Source organism: Henckelia pumila, chromosome 1 (genome assembly GCF_033568475.1).
Source record: "Henckelia pumila isolate YLH828 chromosome 1, ASM3356847v2, whole genome shotgun sequence".
NCBI classification, from domain to species: Eukaryota; Viridiplantae; Streptophyta; class Magnoliopsida; order Lamiales; family Gesneriaceae; genus Henckelia; species Henckelia pumila.
Window position 1 is genome coordinate 50858357 of NC_133120.1, and position 17761 is coordinate 50876117.

General features: G+C 37.1%; 1 protein-coding gene across 1 annotated transcript; it reads left to right on the top strand.

Annotated features, from left to right (window-relative positions):
* Positions 1-900: 900 nt before the first annotated feature.
* LOC140875941 (F-box/kelch-repeat protein At3g23880-like) lies at positions 901-2951 on the top strand. Its single transcript, XM_073279776.1, has one exon. The coding sequence runs from the start codon at positions 950-952 to the stop codon at positions 2807-2809; it is 1860 nt and encodes a 619-aa protein (XP_073135877.1). The 5' UTR covers positions 901-949; the 3' UTR covers positions 2810-2951.
* Positions 2952-17761: the final 14810 nt, after the last annotated feature.

Here is a 17761-nt window from a genome sequence, read left to right on the forward strand (position 1 = left end):
CCATTACAGAAGTCATTCTGCAACATGGCGGCCAAGTTGTACATAAATTTATTAAATACTAACCATAGCAGTATGTTCACATTTGCAGCAAGCTTTTCCCAAATAATAAACATTTCAGAATCAAAATAATAACGATTTCCTTTTAAAAAAAAACTCAAATACACGAACTCAAAATAGCTGGATATGAACAGAAATTCACCACCATGTATTCTTACAGGCATTTTGTAAAGCAATACATCACAATAGTCACAATAATTAGAGCAATTTCAAGCACATACATATTTACCACAATATTCAATGGGAATTTCGATTGCTTTTATGTGTTCATGATAATCAGAGCAAGTTCAAGCACAATTTTATTTTCACAAAATAATTCACATTCATCAAACCAACCATAATCTTCTAGCTAATAACATCCGATCTCAATTCCACCGAGAACGACGAAGAAGAGAGAAGAGAATAATGTCGAATGTAACAAAAAAAAATGGATCATACCTACAACGTGAATTAATCTTCGAAATCTTGAGTCATTTACCTGCTACGATTCAAATCTGAAGTTGATGAGAAAGAAATCGCGAAAAAATATCAAGGAAAGGGCACAATGAAATTTTGAATCGATACCTCAACCTCCCATCAGCGGCTGCAGCGTGTGTAGGGTTTTCTCGCGTTGCTTGGGTTTTGGCATGGGAAGAGGGGTAAGTTGGTAAAATTTCACCAATAGGATAGTCATCCATCATTAATACCATGAGTTAGAAGGTATTTTTCATCAAGCCCTCATCAAATATCATACCGGACCATGAGATATAATTAGGATAACAAAAAAATGAGAGAAACATGGGATGATTAAAAATTTATGGATCATCCTACTCTCATCAAATGTACCAAAACGGTACCTTAGGAGGCTGGCTGCTATCCTTCTTGTTTTCGTGGGTTTCTTTTTCTTGTTGAAATGTTCGGTAGATGGAGGTCGCTGTCCCTCACTTCGGCCGAACGGGAGTTGTTGGTGGTTAGTGATGACATAGTGGCCAAGGGACGTCGGCCTATGCCTTTGGGATTGGTGGGTAATCTCTTAACTGATAAATCAGTCTACAAAATGGCATACAGGGATACGATCAAGAAGCTCTGCGGGTTGAATGAGGGGCTGGAGATTAAGTTCTTGGCCGACAATAAATTCCTTTTCGTATTCCCCAGTGAAGGGGAAATTGATCGTTTCTTGTCTATGGAACCATGGATTTTCAGTGGGGCTATGCTGGTTTTTAAGCCGTTTACGGGGTTTGCCGACTCGTACCCGAAAACCCGTTTTTGGGTTCGTGCTTTCGACGTTCCGCCAGAGGGTATGACTATTGACATTGGGACTCTTATTGGTAATGCGGTGGGAGAGAGCATCGGTGTGGAGGCTGATGATAGTGGGCAATGTCTAGGACCTTTTATGAGGATCCGTGTGTTGATGGATATTACTAAACCACTTCGGAGGGTGGTCCACTTGCCTGTGGGTTCTGCAGGTGCCTCGGTGGCGGTGGCCCTGCGTTATGAGCGTCTTCCAGATTACTGCTATACTTGTGGTTTGATTGGTCACGTAGCCAGGAAATGTGAGACGGCTAAATTCGATCCGAACCAGGACCATTTCGACTATCCATATGGGCCTTGGCTTAGAGCAGAGATACAAGTGTCTCCTATGCGGTCGTCCAGCAGGTCTTCTTTTTGGCGAAGTTCAAGCCCTGGGACAAATCTCCCTCAAGAAATCATCACAGAAGTCCTATTGAGGTTGCCGGTGAAATACCTTCACAAATTAATGTGCTTGTCCAAATCTTGTCATTCCATAATCTCCAGCACCCAATTCAGAAAGTCCCATCTCAAGATTTCATCTGAAAATAACATATATTCCCATAAACATCTCATCTTTGTCTCAGGTGATCTTCCCACTAATTTCTACACTTGTTTGCTATACCCTCACGTAGATGATGATCATCTTATGGATTCTGTGTCGTTCGGTTGTCCGTTGAGTGTCCGCAGTGATCAGATTCGGATCGTTGGTTCTTGTAATGGGTTGGTTTGTGTGGTTGTCTACCCATGTAATGCTATTCTTCTGAATCCAGCTACCAGAAAATATAGGAAGTTGCCGCCTGTTTCTTGTGATAATATGTTTCCCAGGTGCTATGGGTTTGGGTATGACGTGTTTAATGATGACTACAAAGTCATTTGTATTGATCTTAATCCTCCAGCACCATACCGTGCACAAGTTCATATTTATAGTCTAAGAAATGATTCGTGGACGACTGCGGATTGGTGCCATGGTAAAGTATTTAAAAATCCTGGTGTATTTGTTGGTGGAGCTATTCATTGGAAAGTTTATTACCGTGATTATTCAATGGGTAACTGGGATTTAATTGCGCAAAATTTGACGACAGAGAAGTGTTCCACTGTCCCGCTTCCTGTGCCTTTCAAAGGCTCCGGACTTGAGGTTGAGTTGGGAGTTTCCCAGGGGCTTTTGTTTGCAATCTTTCATCGTCGTTCTCAAGTGGATATTTGGGTGTTGACAGAGTATGGTGTTGAAGAATCCTGGAACATAATGGTGTCCCTCCCCTCCGACCTTTTCCCTACAACATGTATTTATAATCATAGAATTAGGCCGAAACTTGTCTCTGTTTCGGAGAATGGAGGAATCTTACTGCATTTTGGTTCCAACTTGATCATGTATAAGTCGTCTCAGCATCACGAGACTTATCCCATTGCTGACTCTGCTGAACTTGAGGCTACAACCTACACTGAAAGCCTTGTTTCCCTTGATTCTGACCATATGTGGAGTTGACTCCAAGAAAATGAAAAGAACCGAGGAGAATAATTGATTTTGGTCACTGTGCTTTTCAATTTTCATCCCTTCATTAGTTTACAGCTAAGTTCGGTTTCTTCCCCATCCAATCAACTCTTTGCATTTCTTTGGCACTTTTGTAATGTCCTGTCTTAACTGTTTTATGCACTTTCAATCGCATTATCAAAGTATTCATTCAGAAAAAGAAAAAAGAAAAAGCTTATTAAAAGAGTCGTGAAATCATTTTTTATACAACTAATTAATTACAATTTTATCCCAAAACAATGCAAATTTGTCGAAGTAACTTATTTATTGTTATATTGCTAATCATAAAATTTAAAAGAAAAAAAGTGTATTAACTATTAACATTTATTCCAAAATTGATTTAACTTTTATAAATAAGTCGCTAGTTTAAAAGACTAAGTATTCAAGTCATATCAAATGAGTAAAATATTTTTTTGTATTTCGATTTAATATAAAATTTGAAGTAGTTATGAACTTGAAATGATGCTTATGAAATCAAGGATGAAAATGAAACAGTTCAGTAACCCAGTTTTTGATTTGGTTGAAATTTTTAGTGGAAGAATAATTCATCCATTTTAATATTACTATGGAAAAGCACGTGCAAGTGCACGGTGCAACGCACATGAAACAAATTGTTTTAGCTAATTAAATCGAACATTTATTGGATGTAATTATATATATTAGAGAGTCGTATGCGTTCAGAGCATCACGAGTCGTTTTGAGTTGTATTTTCTTTAGATTTTAGTAGTTGTACTTTGTAAAATGTTCAGTTGTAATAAAAGAATGTTTATTTCTTGGATATCGATTTTCCTCACGGTTGATTTTGGGGACGAAATCTCTTAAGGTGGGGAGAATGTAGTAACTCGCACCCTATATTATAAGATTAAATGGTAAACCGCGATTAAAAACTCATTATTCTAATTAACCAAATGTTTATTCAGATCAGAAAATATAAAACTAGACTTCCTCCCGACCAGTTCGCAAGCACCGAAGTGGCAATGGTTGAGTTCGGAATTTAAGGGAGGTTCGGAAGACCCGAACTATGTTAGGCTACACAGTGTGTGAGGTGTCAACCATACAAGGACACGTGGTAGTTCGGAACCTCCGAACTAGGTATCAGAAAGTTCGAACTTAGGCTTCACTTAGGTGTCAAGATGCACAAGACATGTTGTTATGAGATCGAAACGTCCGAAGAAGAGTTAAGACCTTCCGATCAGAGCAGTTCGGAACCTGGAATGCATGCGTAGTTCGGAAGGTCCGAACTCTGCCTATAAATAGGCTATCCGAAGCTCACTTTGAACTTTCCAATTCACAAGTTTTCGCTCCCTTTTAGTCTATATTGTGGGTTTTGGCCATTTTAATTGAGGAAGAGCAGCAGCGAGATGCTTCCGGTATAGCAGCGGAGCCATGCCCAAAAATTGGAGCCTTCTACAACAAAGTGTTGACGACGGACGCGGGTATAGTCCGAGATCTTTATAAAATTTGGGAGTATTTATTGGCTTAGTTAAGTCTTTTAGACTAGTCTTAATGATTTGAGAATTATTGGCTTGTAGGCTTGGACCCTAGATTTGCTTTGTTAGGATCGCCTTAGAAAGGTACGTAAGTACTGACTGAGATTGCCAACGAATATGCATGCTTATATGTTGCATTTTGTGCCAAGATCCATGTTTTACTGCATTATTAATATGTTGCATATGCATATTCACGTTAAGCTATATATCCTTCGAGATAGTCATTCGAGTAGGGTCGCTCAGCCCTACACCCTTGTTATTTGTCGAACACCGGGAGACTCTGTGATGACAAAAACTGAAGCTACGGTGATCCTCGACGAGCGTGGAGAGTTACCCAGAAGAGTTGACCCCAGATGGCACTACACACTCATTGAAGCCTAGACTGAGCAGGACTTTTTATGTAATAACCCGGTTTCATTTTACCAGATTAATTTTCCAATCATGTTTAAAATTAATAAAACATGATTATGGGATTTTAATATGATCCAACGTACCATGGAATTGGGTCCAAAACACCCAAAAAAAACTTAATGGGCTTAATTGGGCTCAGGACGTTCGGAAGGTCCGAACTGGGATCGAAACCTCCAATCCAATCGGAACCAGCGAAGCCAGTTCGAAAGCTTTGGGAGCGATCGGAACGCCCGATCAGGAGATCGGAGCTTACGATCTGCATCACCCGGGATGTGGCATTAGAGCTTGTACACGTAGCTGCATGCAGGAGATCGGAACCTCCAAAATGCAGATCGAAGCTTTCGATCGTGGCCGATGGACACGTTACATGCATGCATCGATCGGAGCTTCCGATCATCGTCTATAAATAGGGGTCCTAGGCCTCAGTTTCATTTGCTAATTACTCACCTCTCATTGGCCAATGTAGCTCGATTCTAAGAGCTTTTGGGTACTCTTTCTTTAAGAGTTGGAATAAGTAGTACTTTTTTAGATAACGGACAGTGTCCGTAGTAGTGGTTAGGCGGCGGAGCTCTAGCAAGGTGACCAGGGGTCGTAGAGAGGCTGTGCCCAGGCTCTAGGGCATGCGACATCAAGGGACTAACGACAAACGAAGGTATGGCTTTGGTTCCCTATAGTAAATAGGGAGTAGACTATAGTTTATTTAAGGCTTTTAGAGCATGATAGGTGATGTTTGACATGCTAGATAATACATGGTATTTATTTATTGTAGTGTTGCATGGTAGGCTTGGATCTAGAGGGGAGCTTCTAGGATCTGCCTTAGTAACGTACGGAAGTATTATTCGAGATATCCAGAATGAGTATGCATGTATTATGTGTGTTCATGTATTATGTGATTACATGATTTATATGATACAATATGTTATGATTGTATGTTACATACATGAGTATATTGATCCAGTATCTTTGAGATATCCTGTAGTAGTAAGGCGCTCACCCTACGAGTTGTGGATGGTTGGATACGTAAGTCTTGTGTCAGGTCACCATTATGGTTGGACACTTGTACTAGTATCAGGTCACCATTATCCACTGGATAGGAGCCACCTCCTGAGGCGACAGCGCAAAGTGCTATATATCCTGGGCCCGGTATATGAGCTAGTTTCTTGACCTGAGTGTCTTGGTACCTAGTTCATTTGCATACATGCACGTATAATATCGTATACTCATACTCTCGTACTGAGCATGTTAGGCTCACTTCCGGTTATTTTTTGTTGTCTGGATATCCCATTCAATGGGGCAGATGCAGGTAGTTCTCTTGTTATCAGGGAGGTTAGGTGGTGACCAAGGCTGAATGGCAGGGTTGACCACTAGGTTTTTGCTTTTTTGGTATTGATTTATTTAAATTTCGCAATTTACTCTGATTAAGATTATTTATTAATTAATTTCATGCTTAAGCTTCTAATTAGTAGGTGATTACGGTCCAGGTCACTATATTTATGGTATCAGAGCATGTAATAAGATTATTTGGGACATAGTATTGATTCAGGGTTATCCTTTGTAGGATTTTGAGTTGGATTCAATGACGATAACAGTATTAGGAATTGGAATAGTAAGATACCTAGGATTTTCCAAGATCGTCATTGCCATGGTTGGCAGCAGAAGTTTGTATTATGTGGACCCCAGTATGATGGAGTTGGAAGAGAATATCCAGTTTTCAACGTCAGACGCTTCTGAGGGTTGAATGGAATGTGTGACATGTAGTCATCCATTCAGCTTCAACCGAGGAAGCCACCCCTGAAGATTTTCCACTAGTAGTTGGAGAGATTGTCATAAAAATCTTGTCTCATCTACCAGATAAGAAACCCAACAATATTGGAAGGATATGGTAGATTTGTGAGATTTAATCTTTTAGATCTTATGAGAAAGAAGGTCTGCTGACATGATTTTTTAGTGTGTGGCATAGGGGAACCCTCATGTTCAAGATCAGTAGACGGAATGAAAGAATTCCACAAGAATTTAAATATTATATTAAGTTTTTTTGTAAACAGTATTTCAGTTGTAATCAGTTGAATCAGATGTATTAAAATATTTTAGTTATTTGATGTACTTAGTTATTGTCGTATTGTACATCTTTCAGTGTAATTTTTTGATTAAGTTATGTATTACATTAGATTGTAATAAATATTGTATTAGAACCTGGATTAGTGCTTCAAATATTGTAATATTTGAGATTATCTTGGTTATATGATGCGAATCTTGGATGCATGAAAATCAAACACGATTATAAACGATCGTACCCTCAATTCAATAGCAAAAGATTTTTTAATGTTGTCCCAATATTTTGAACAAGTAAGTTTCGGTTATCCACCTCTAGTTTACAATGAAACTAGCAACAGATAATCACGAGAAGAAAACAATCAACAATTCAATTGGACCTTCAAAAGAACCTGTCTTTGACAACCCAAGTTTAAAATCAATTGACAAACGCCACAAAGTTTATGAAACTTTGATAAGTTTGATTTGATAAAAACAAAGCAAAACTTTGGAAAAATTCTAGAAAGAATTTTAATAATTGATAAAAATTAATAATTCAATAAATCTTAATTTTCTATTCAATAATGAACATATATATTGTATTTATAATCCAACTACAAAATAATAAAATACATCACAGAAATATATCTAAAGATATCTCCTAAAAATTTCCTAATAAACTTAAAAACTCAAAATATCACAATCTATCAAAATATATCAAAAATAAATCAAAAATCACGCACACACACAAACACGCCAAATTATGCGTGAGAGAACGTAGGCGCGGGCGCGCTTATTGTTCGCAAAACATAGCGCGGGCGCGCCAATGAAGTAGCACGGGCAAGCCTTGGCTTAGACCCATTCGACTTCGTTTTAGCATTTTCTTCAAGTTTTTTCAATTTCTTGATCCATTTGGTCTTGGAAAATATCATAATAATTTCCAAAGTTACTTCCATGCTCTCCAACTAAATTCCATGGATCTCAAATCCTTCAATTCTTGATGGCAAATTAAGAGACATTTCTTGGAACCATATGAATCTTCGAGCGACTTCTAGATTCATATCAGACTCCCTTTATTCAAAAAGATTTGTCCTCAAAAACCAAGCAAGAATTAGAAAACCTAAAAATATTTTTCACATGCACTAGTATACCTTGCTCACTCAAAACCATGTCAAGACTCACGAAATTTCTCATGCACAAATTAAACACCTCAACATCATTAACATGCAAAAACATGATTAATGTTCCATTAAGCATTACAAAAATCATGTTCCTCCCCTTCTTAGACCTTGTTAACCCCAAAACAAAATTCATAAATAAGTATAACCATTGTTTCCTAGGAATAAGAATTAATTCGCATGCAATATGCCACTCACAATCCCACTCAACATATCTCTTCATATGCAAGCACAACAAATATTCATCCAACATATCCTTTAATTTTGATTTCTAAGAATTACACTTCAAACTCAATACACATGTCCTTTCATCAAGCAAATCATGCAATTAAGAACATATAGAGAAAAAATTATTTTCTTTAAACAAATATGTGCTCACATAAAATTTATCATGAACACTGCACAAGTATTTTTCAAACACATTGACCGCTAAATTCGGTATCAACTAGCAAGTGCACTAGGTCAAGTAATAGTAAGTGGAAAATGAGTCCAAATATCAATCTCACAGGAACTATAGTCAATTCTCAAGATTTAATTATTTAAATTAATCTAGACAAAATAATAAAATTAGGAGTGGGAAGAATTAAATAAAAATTTATTTAATCAAAACAATAAGAAATAAAATAACTGCAAGATAAATTTAATTAAAATGATACAACCAAGACACAGGAAGGTACCAAACAAATTATGCAAAAAAGTGGCAAATTTAGGATCCAGATTTAATCTTAAATCACGTCGAATTCTCCTAATTTATTTAACAGTCTATTTCTAGAACAGTTAAATCTATTCAAATATTGACGGATTAATTTTCATAATTCTAATCAAATTCAAATGCATTAGGAGTTATTAGAATTCAGTTTTTCCCTAAAGCTGCATACTGAAATCTAATACTATTTTTAGTCGGTTTTACCATATGTCAATTATTGAAGTGATCAAAATCAATTCCTCCTCTTTCGACTCATAATCAATTAACAAGCAAGCAAACAATTGATTAGATTATTCACAAGAATAGAATATAAATCCAACAATCAATAATTTGAAGAAAAATCTAAAAATCTGAAATCAAAATCCACATGTTCGACATAAAATTGTTCGGCCCAATCTCGCCGTCTTGGTTGAAGAAAAACTAATCAATAATTTAAAATAATAATTCAAAAATAAAAATAAGAAAAAAGGAAGAAAAAACTCTGAAGAAGATGGAGCAGATCTCCAATCTCCAAGCCTCCGCATAGCCGCCTCACGATCTCTGCGTTTCTTTTTTTTTTTTTTTTTTTTTCAATCAGCTCTCTTTTTTCCTATTTATATGTCTTAAAAAGCCCATGAAATAAATCCTGCAAAATAAGAGTTTTAAATTATGAAATTTCTATTTTTTCTCGGACTCGCGATCGCTCGCTCGAGCGCACAAACATGCGCTCGAGCGAGGCATGTTCTGCCAAACTTCTCTTCTGATTCCTCCAAGCTCGCTCGAGTGCACAAATGTGCGCTCGAGCGAGATTTGATCTGCTCGTATTCTTTTTCGATGCAGCCCATGCGCAGAAGATCCTCTTTCCACGCAGATGCGCGTTTCTTCTTGTTTCTTCATGTTCCGCAGATGCATCAATCCTCCGCATATGTGCCCTTCTTTGTTTCTTCATGTTCCGCAGATGCATGGATTCATGCCACAGAAGCGTTTTCTTAGTTTCTTCAAAGGCGCAGATGCGGTTCCTTCTCTTCCTTCTCGCATCGGCGTAGCTGCACAATTCCAATCGCGTAGAAGCGTGGCTTTCTCTCTTCAATATTCAGAGCTTGCGTAGACTTGCTTATCTCCTTGTGCCGACGCTCGGCTCTCTTTATTCTTCCAACAGACACGCAGCTGGCTCTAGTTCTTCACGGTGCATCACATCTCCAATCTCTTCAAGTCTTCAAGGTGCGCAGCTGCTCACTCATTCATGCACATAGGAGCATCATCTCTTCAAGTAAAATGCTAAGTTTCCTTCTATTTCCTGTAAATAAACCAAGGTGAATAAAGTGTAGACAAAATGCACGAAAACACAAATAAAATAATATGAACGAATGCAAAAACGATATAGAAATATCACAAAATAATGCATACAAAATTCACTTATCACACGTCCTCAAAATAATTAACCCATTCATGCAATTTATTAACATTTTCAGACCATAAGAACCTTGTAACCAAAAGAGATAAAAACTCATACATTTGTGATAGTGTAGTAACTACCACTTCCTTACCTCGTTGGTACTTGATCAACTCTTCACTAATAATTCTAAATCCTTAAGAACTTACACCAAAATTAACAAGTTTTCTTGTATGAAATACACTCAACTTTAAAATTTCAAACAAATTTTCATTCCTATGCGTCAATAACACCAACAAAATATATTTGACATGCTCATACAAAAATTTGAGACATACTAGAACATAAGCATAGCATACCACAACAAATTTGCCTCTAGGTTCTTGCAAAACACAACACATGAATCTCATGAAAGTACTACGCACATTAGCTAGCCCAAAAATCATTACTAGCCACTCAAGAAGATATGACTTTGCGCCTATACTATTCATGCAACACTCGCACATATCAACATAAACCAAATCACTCAATCTCATAACATACCACAATTAAAACACCTTGAGATCAAAAAGTGACTTCAACACATCAATATGATCCAAATCATTCACTCTTGTAGTATGCAAAATTTCAAGAGACTTAAGATCACAATTTGAAATTAAAGCATATTTCATAGATAGCATAGTCACAAATCTCTCAACAAAGTCATTAAATCCAAAAAATTGAGAATTGAGATCATACCTTTGAAAGTAGTTATTTGACTGGTATTTAAAATTTAAATCATACCTCTCGAATGGAACAACTCTCAAATCTCTAATCTCACTTTGTGTGTGACCAACTTCACATGGATCCAACATTTTAAGCTTTTTAGTAATGTATCTCATTTGCTTCTTCATCAACACATCTCCAAAATCCTGCAAAGAAGAACAAACAATTCTCGGGATTGAACCGGCTAAATCATGACAATGAGATAAAATCTCCTTGTACAAAAGTACTTTAGGAATTTTATTCATTTGTACAAAATTTTGAACCTCACAATTTTGGAACATAATAATTTTTTTTTTCATCGGTCTCTTTCCTCTCTTTTCTTTCCTTTCTTTTTTGTTTCTCTCAAAGTCCATCTCACTCTTTTGCACTCTCTTTCTTTCGGCCTTTAGATTTTCTTTTTATTTCTTTTTAATGGCTATTTCATTTTTTATCACTTTTTTTTTCACTCATATCACTCAAATTTTCAAATTCCAATCGATCCTCAAGAAATTCCTTTGGATTCAATTTAATATCAAGATTACAAAACTCATCCAACAAAAAATTACTAGTCTCACTATGAACATCAATATGACTCTCATCTACTACAAGAATACTAGATGACTCATTAACACATAAAAACTCACCTACCACTTCACATTTGCCAACACTAACACCACTATCAACCACAACATGTACAATAGAAGATTTTTCATCAATTAATAAATCACCTTCAACCGCACATATTTCAACACTCACATCATCAATAGATGAAGTATCATCAACCTCAATTTTCTCAATCTTTTTAAGTTCAACTTTTGATTCAACATTAACTACAACATTGGATTCAACTTCTACTCTAGAATCCACCACTTTCATTAAAAACTCCTTTAGAAATTGACGCATATCATGCTCATATTTTCTACGACACCATAAGCATGCAATATCACGAGTACTAAAATTTGAAAGTTTAAATGTACCTTGATAATCATGCTTTGAAACTCCACTTCTCCTCTCATAGTAATTAGGAGCAAAACGTTTTCGCATAGCTCTTTGCATCTCATCCCATGTAGAAATATGACTCATTCTACGTCTCTCCCTATTCTCCTCCAACCTATCCCATCAAGTGCAAGCATAGTCGGTAAACTCTTATACAACAGGTTTAACCTTCTTAGCTCCAGATAGATCAGGACCATCAAATATATTCTCTACTTTATTTTCCCACTCCAAATATATCTCCGGATCCTCATCTCCATAGCACAACAGAATTTTATTTATTTTTACTTCTATTACTAACAAACCCATAGAATCTCCTTTTACTCTCCCTATAAACATCATCTTCACCAACAAAATAATTTCTATAGGACATCGTACCTGCAAGAAAAAGGTTAGTAATAAAATATTCGTCACCCAAAATCTCACAAGTCACTCCAAAGAAATCGCTCAAACACTTCTTTTTTTCACTCAAATAATGAATAGCTTATGCTTTGTGGTTGAAGAATATCAAACTCACAAGTTCAAAACTTGTAAACACTTGCCAATTAACTCACGTAGATTGCACAAAAACAAGGAATTGACTTTATGAAGATTGAAATAGACTTGGTACCCAAGACTCACAAGACACAAGAAAGTTTGCCAAAAAATATTTTTGTATCTAATTTTTTTTCTCAAATTTTGGTATTTCTCCTCTATTTTTTTACCCATATAATCTTCTCTTCTTTTTTTTTTTAATTTTCGAATTTTTTTTTTGAAAAACTTGTAGCACAAGACACGAAACTTGGGCAACAAGATTGGCAGAACGACGAACGAAGAACAAAGAACGTGAAGAACGGATAAGAAGAACAAAAAATAGATAAGAAGAACAAATAGAAAGATACGACTTACTTGAATCAATAAAACCTTAAGCTTTGATACCAAATGATGCGAATCTTGTATGCATGAAAAACAAACACGATTATAAACGATTTATACCCTCAATTCAATAGCAAAAGATTCTTTCATATTGTCCCAATCTTTTGAACAAGTAAGTTTCGAATATCCACCTCTAGTTTACAACAAAACTAGCAACAGTTAATCACGAGAAGAAAACAATCAACAATTCAATTGGACCTTCAAAGGAACTTGTCTTTGCAACGCAAGTGAAAAATCAATTGACAAACGCCACAAAGTTTATGAAACTTTGATAAATTTGATTTGATAAAAATAAAGTAAAGCTTTGGCAAAATTATAGAAAGAATTTTAAGAATTGATAAAAAACAATAATTCAATAAATCTTAATTTTTTATTCAATAATGAACGTATATGTTGTATTCATAATACAAGTACAAAATAATAAAAGATATCGCAGAAATATATTTAAAGATATCAAAAATATTTCCTAAAAGTTTCCTAATAAACTTAAAAGAATCAAAATATCACAATGAAAGAGTGGGTGCCCAGTGAGCCAACTTGTGGCTATGGGCTTTGATGACTCTTTGTACAAACGATCTTTTGTTTAATGTAATTTACACTTTTATTAATGGCAATGACTTTATCTTTCTTCATATTATTATATTATGATATACTGTTGTTGTTTTGATAAAGACCTTGAATATACTATAGTGTATGTAAGATGTGGTAGAACATGGGGATGTCTATCATGAAATACATCTTATAGTCACTGTATATTCTAAACTGTTCCTAGTCGATTGAGCCGTCCGATAATAAGGATAAGGATCGCTCGAGTTTGAGACTAGCATTTGCGATGCGGAGTACCACGTTTCATTGGTAGGGAACATGGAGATGTTCGAAGCATGCAAATGGATATTCATAGGATGAATAATCGAACTACCCTATCCGGACTTTCCAAGTGGTTATCACTTATCGAGTGGATAAAGTCCGCGGTTTTGGTTGTACACCATTAGTCCTTACTACTTGAAACATCATGGAGACTCTATATGCTAGTACTGTGCTTTGACTCGTTTACCGACTCTATGGGGGTCATCAGGTGTCGGGATTGGGTACAGTTACAACACATATAGGAGTCGATGCATTGTTGTCAAGGATTCACCACATACTTGCGAGTGTGGATATCCTATGCGATCTGAGGAGATATTAGTGTGACGAATCTCTGGCCAGAGTACTTGATGTGATTTAAGAAATGGTTTCTTAGTAGCACATGCGATGTCACTAATTTGATCTTCAAGATGTATTGCATAGTTATCGAATCTTGAGCGACTCTCGATATACCAATGGTTGTTGATTCGATCGGGATATATGGATGAAGGGACCGTACTGTACGCTAACCAAAATCTACTGGTTCTTGTAGGCACTATCAGTGATACCTAGGGAATCATGGGGCGATGTTGCTAGGCGCTTTACCATGATTCGTTGGGCAAGTCGGAAATCGTTGTTCCGAGTCACAAGGAGTTGTGAGCCCACGGCTAGCTGTATCCCTGAACCATTGAGGGTCACACAGTGTAATGGAGTTTTAATCCCCGTTGAGATAGTTAAATTTAAAGAGTTAAATTTAATGAACAAAGAAGTTGGACTTCTTAAATAAGAGTAAGGGAGTAGGATTTCCTAAAATGACATAGGGATGGACATTTTTGGAAACCACTGAATTCGGATTCAGGAAAATTTATCTAGACTTTAAAATGTGCAGAAATGGTTTCTGTGCGCATTGGTAAAATCGGTTTATCAATCGGAGTCACGATGAATTTTATATTAATTTCTGAACGTGCGGGCTTTGCTTGTCGGGCCTCAACTTATGACTAATGGGCCCTAAGCTGTTAGTGGCCTGCATTATAAATAAGTTATTGCAGTACAGAAATTAGACACAACTGGTCATTAATTTGAGAGATAGAAATCGAAAAACCCTAGCTCTCTCTCATAACAATTCGGCCGCCCCCCTCCCTTCTCTGCGTGAGAAATTCCGGTCTGTGATTTTGAATTGCAGTCTGGAATAGCGAATCAAATTCGTTTATTCTCTTCGTAGAAAACTTCTGATAGATTTTCTAGTGCAATATATCAGAGGGATTAAACCTCCGTTCGTGGACCTGATAGAAGGAGTTCATCAGTTCCTGGGAGATACAAGAAGCTCAGAGAAATCTGTGTGGTGTCCAATAATCTCGCTTCGAGATTGAAGGTAAAATTTAATAATTGTTATTTAATTTTACACACACTAATAATTTAATCGTTAAACGGTTGATACCCACACTATGGAATTGTTCCATAATAAAATTTTTAAACTTCCGCTACACCGGGTATCAATCGTGATTGATCTTAACGCCAGTTTTCCAACAGTGGTATCAGAGCCAGGTTGCTCAGATCAAACGATTAAATTAATCGATTGTACAAAAATTTTTGAGTCTTGGTTTTTAAAACAAAATAAATATTTTAAATAAAAAAAATTTTTTTCGGGCAAAACCCGGGCAGCGATTGGATCGCTGCCCCGGGCGGCGCACGGCGCCGCCCAAAGGGGGCGCACAGCGCCGCCCACGGCGGCGCACGTCGTCGCCCAGGGGCGGCGCTCGGCGCTGCCCAGGGCGGCGCAGCAGGGCGGCGCCGAGCGTCGCCCCTGGGCGGCGCCGCCGCCAGGGCAGCGATTGTCGCTGCCCTAAAGGGGCAGCCGGGCTGCCCCGGCCCGCGCCCACGGGTGCGGGCCGGCCCGGGAGTGTCCCGGGCGGCCCGCGGGAAAAATTATTATTTTTTATTTAAATTAATTTTAATGTGTTAAAATTTTATTTTTGGTCCGGTCAAAAATTGTTTTTGATTGGTTCACGAGGCATCGGATCGAATTGTTCGAGTCCGAAAATTTTAAAATTGATTTTTGGATAAATTTGAATTTTTGGAAAATTTTAATATTTTATCCTTAAATTGAATTTTGAAATCAATTATTTTTGGTACAATTGATGATAAGATTTGATCTTATGTATATATTAAGTAAAATATGATTTTATCTATAAAATTAGATTCTGTAGATAAAATATGATTTTATTTAATAAAAGGTGAAATATGATTTTATATGTAAAATATGATTTTATATATAAAATATGATTTTATCCTGTTTAAATTTAAATTGCCATATGCATGATATCCAATAAATTAATTTTGAATTAAATGTTATTGGATAAGGATGATCGATTGCCATGACCAATTTTGTAGGTGTATGTTAGGAATTTACATTTGTTTTATTGTTGTTGGTTTTATTAATGGGCCTGGTTTATGGCCCAATATGAATGTCATATGTAATAAAAGTGGGCTTGGTTTATGGCCCGTTCCCACCCCTAAAAATGTATCCCCTACTTGTCATTGTTATTTATTGTAAATACATTAGATTTAGTGGGAGATCAAGATTTGAAGATGGTGGGCCCAGCAGACAATAAAGACTGAAGAAATGTAAATTGGAAGCACATGTAATAGGATTGCATTGCATACTGCATATTACCTAGGATTGGACTAAGACTCGTGATTGGCAACCACGGGTCAATTAGAAATGGAATCGATCATCCTATATAATATATGATATTATGATTGTATGCATGTTTAGACATAATTGCGTGAATCCGGCAAGCATGCAATAAAATGATTATGATGAGACAAATTTTTATAATTAAAAATCCCTCATTTTAAATATGATTTAAAATTGATATCAAGATAAATAAAGGAAATTTAAATTTGTTTAAATGTTCCTACCTTCCATCAACGGTCAATGTATGTGATGCTACCCGCGGATACGGTCCGGCTCATATTATTGGGGGGGCCCGTCCATCGGAAAGCTGTACATTGGATCGACACATGTTGTAAGTTGGGTGGAACTCCCATGGGATCGGCTCATATTATTGGGGGATCCACATGGCGACCGTTCATCACAACTTAATATTGATGGGTCATCTTGACATGTCACTATAAACGGCGTCATATTATTGGGCCCTTATTGGACATGAGGTAAACACATGGGGGTTGCTTTGGAAGCAATTGGGCTCTACCTTTTGAGAATTATGGTTGGCTGATATTATTCGGGACCATAAGTTTGTCAATTGGACTCCATGTTCTCACTAAGGAAAAAGTTTCCCGTTTTCACTAGAGGGTAGTGAAATCGTTAAAATAGTGGGAGTGAGATTCATAAAATTAAATTCGCCTATTTTATGTCTTAGTAAATTGCTTAAACAATCATTGATATATGTCTGTTTTTCTTTTCAGTATTTCATACAATGAATTCGCGTAATCCATTATTCTCGATCCTCGAACAAAACAAGTTGACTGGCGCAAACTATACGGAATGGTTCCGGAAGTTGAAGATTGTCTTGACTACGGAGAAGATGCTCTACGTGTTAGAAAAATCACCTCCGAAGGAAGCACCAGCTGACGTAAGTCCGGAGGAATTGGCCAAACTTGATGCATGGTGGGACCATGACATCAAGACCAAATGCTATATGCAAGCCTCGATGTCTGATGAACTCCAGAGGCGATTTGAGGACATCGTGAATGCTGCTGACATTCACGCTCAACTCAAGGAACTTTTTGGGGCTCAATCGAGGGCTGAAAGGTTCGCTACTGTTAAGGAGCTAATGACGTGTCGCATGCGTGAAGGGACTTCGGTCCGTGATCATGGGGTACGAGTGATTTGGCTCATACAGAAGTTAGCAACTCTTGATTTGGTGTTGGAGCATGAACTCAACGTGGATTTACTGCTTCTGTCTCTTCCTTCTTCGTTTGACGGATTTGTGGTAAATTTTAATATGAACAAGATAGAGGCCACCCTTGAAGAGATGGTCAATATGCTTGTGACATATGAATCCACACTAAAGAAGGATAAACCAGCTTTCTTGGTGGGCTCCTCATCTTCTGCTAAGAAGGGGCCAAGTACGAAGGGTAAGAAACGTTCTGCCCCACCCAAGAAAGTCGAACCCGAGAAGAAGCACAAGACAAAGGCTTCAAACAATGGAAAATCCAAGGATGTTTGCCATTACTGCAAGAAGCCCGGTCATTGGAAGC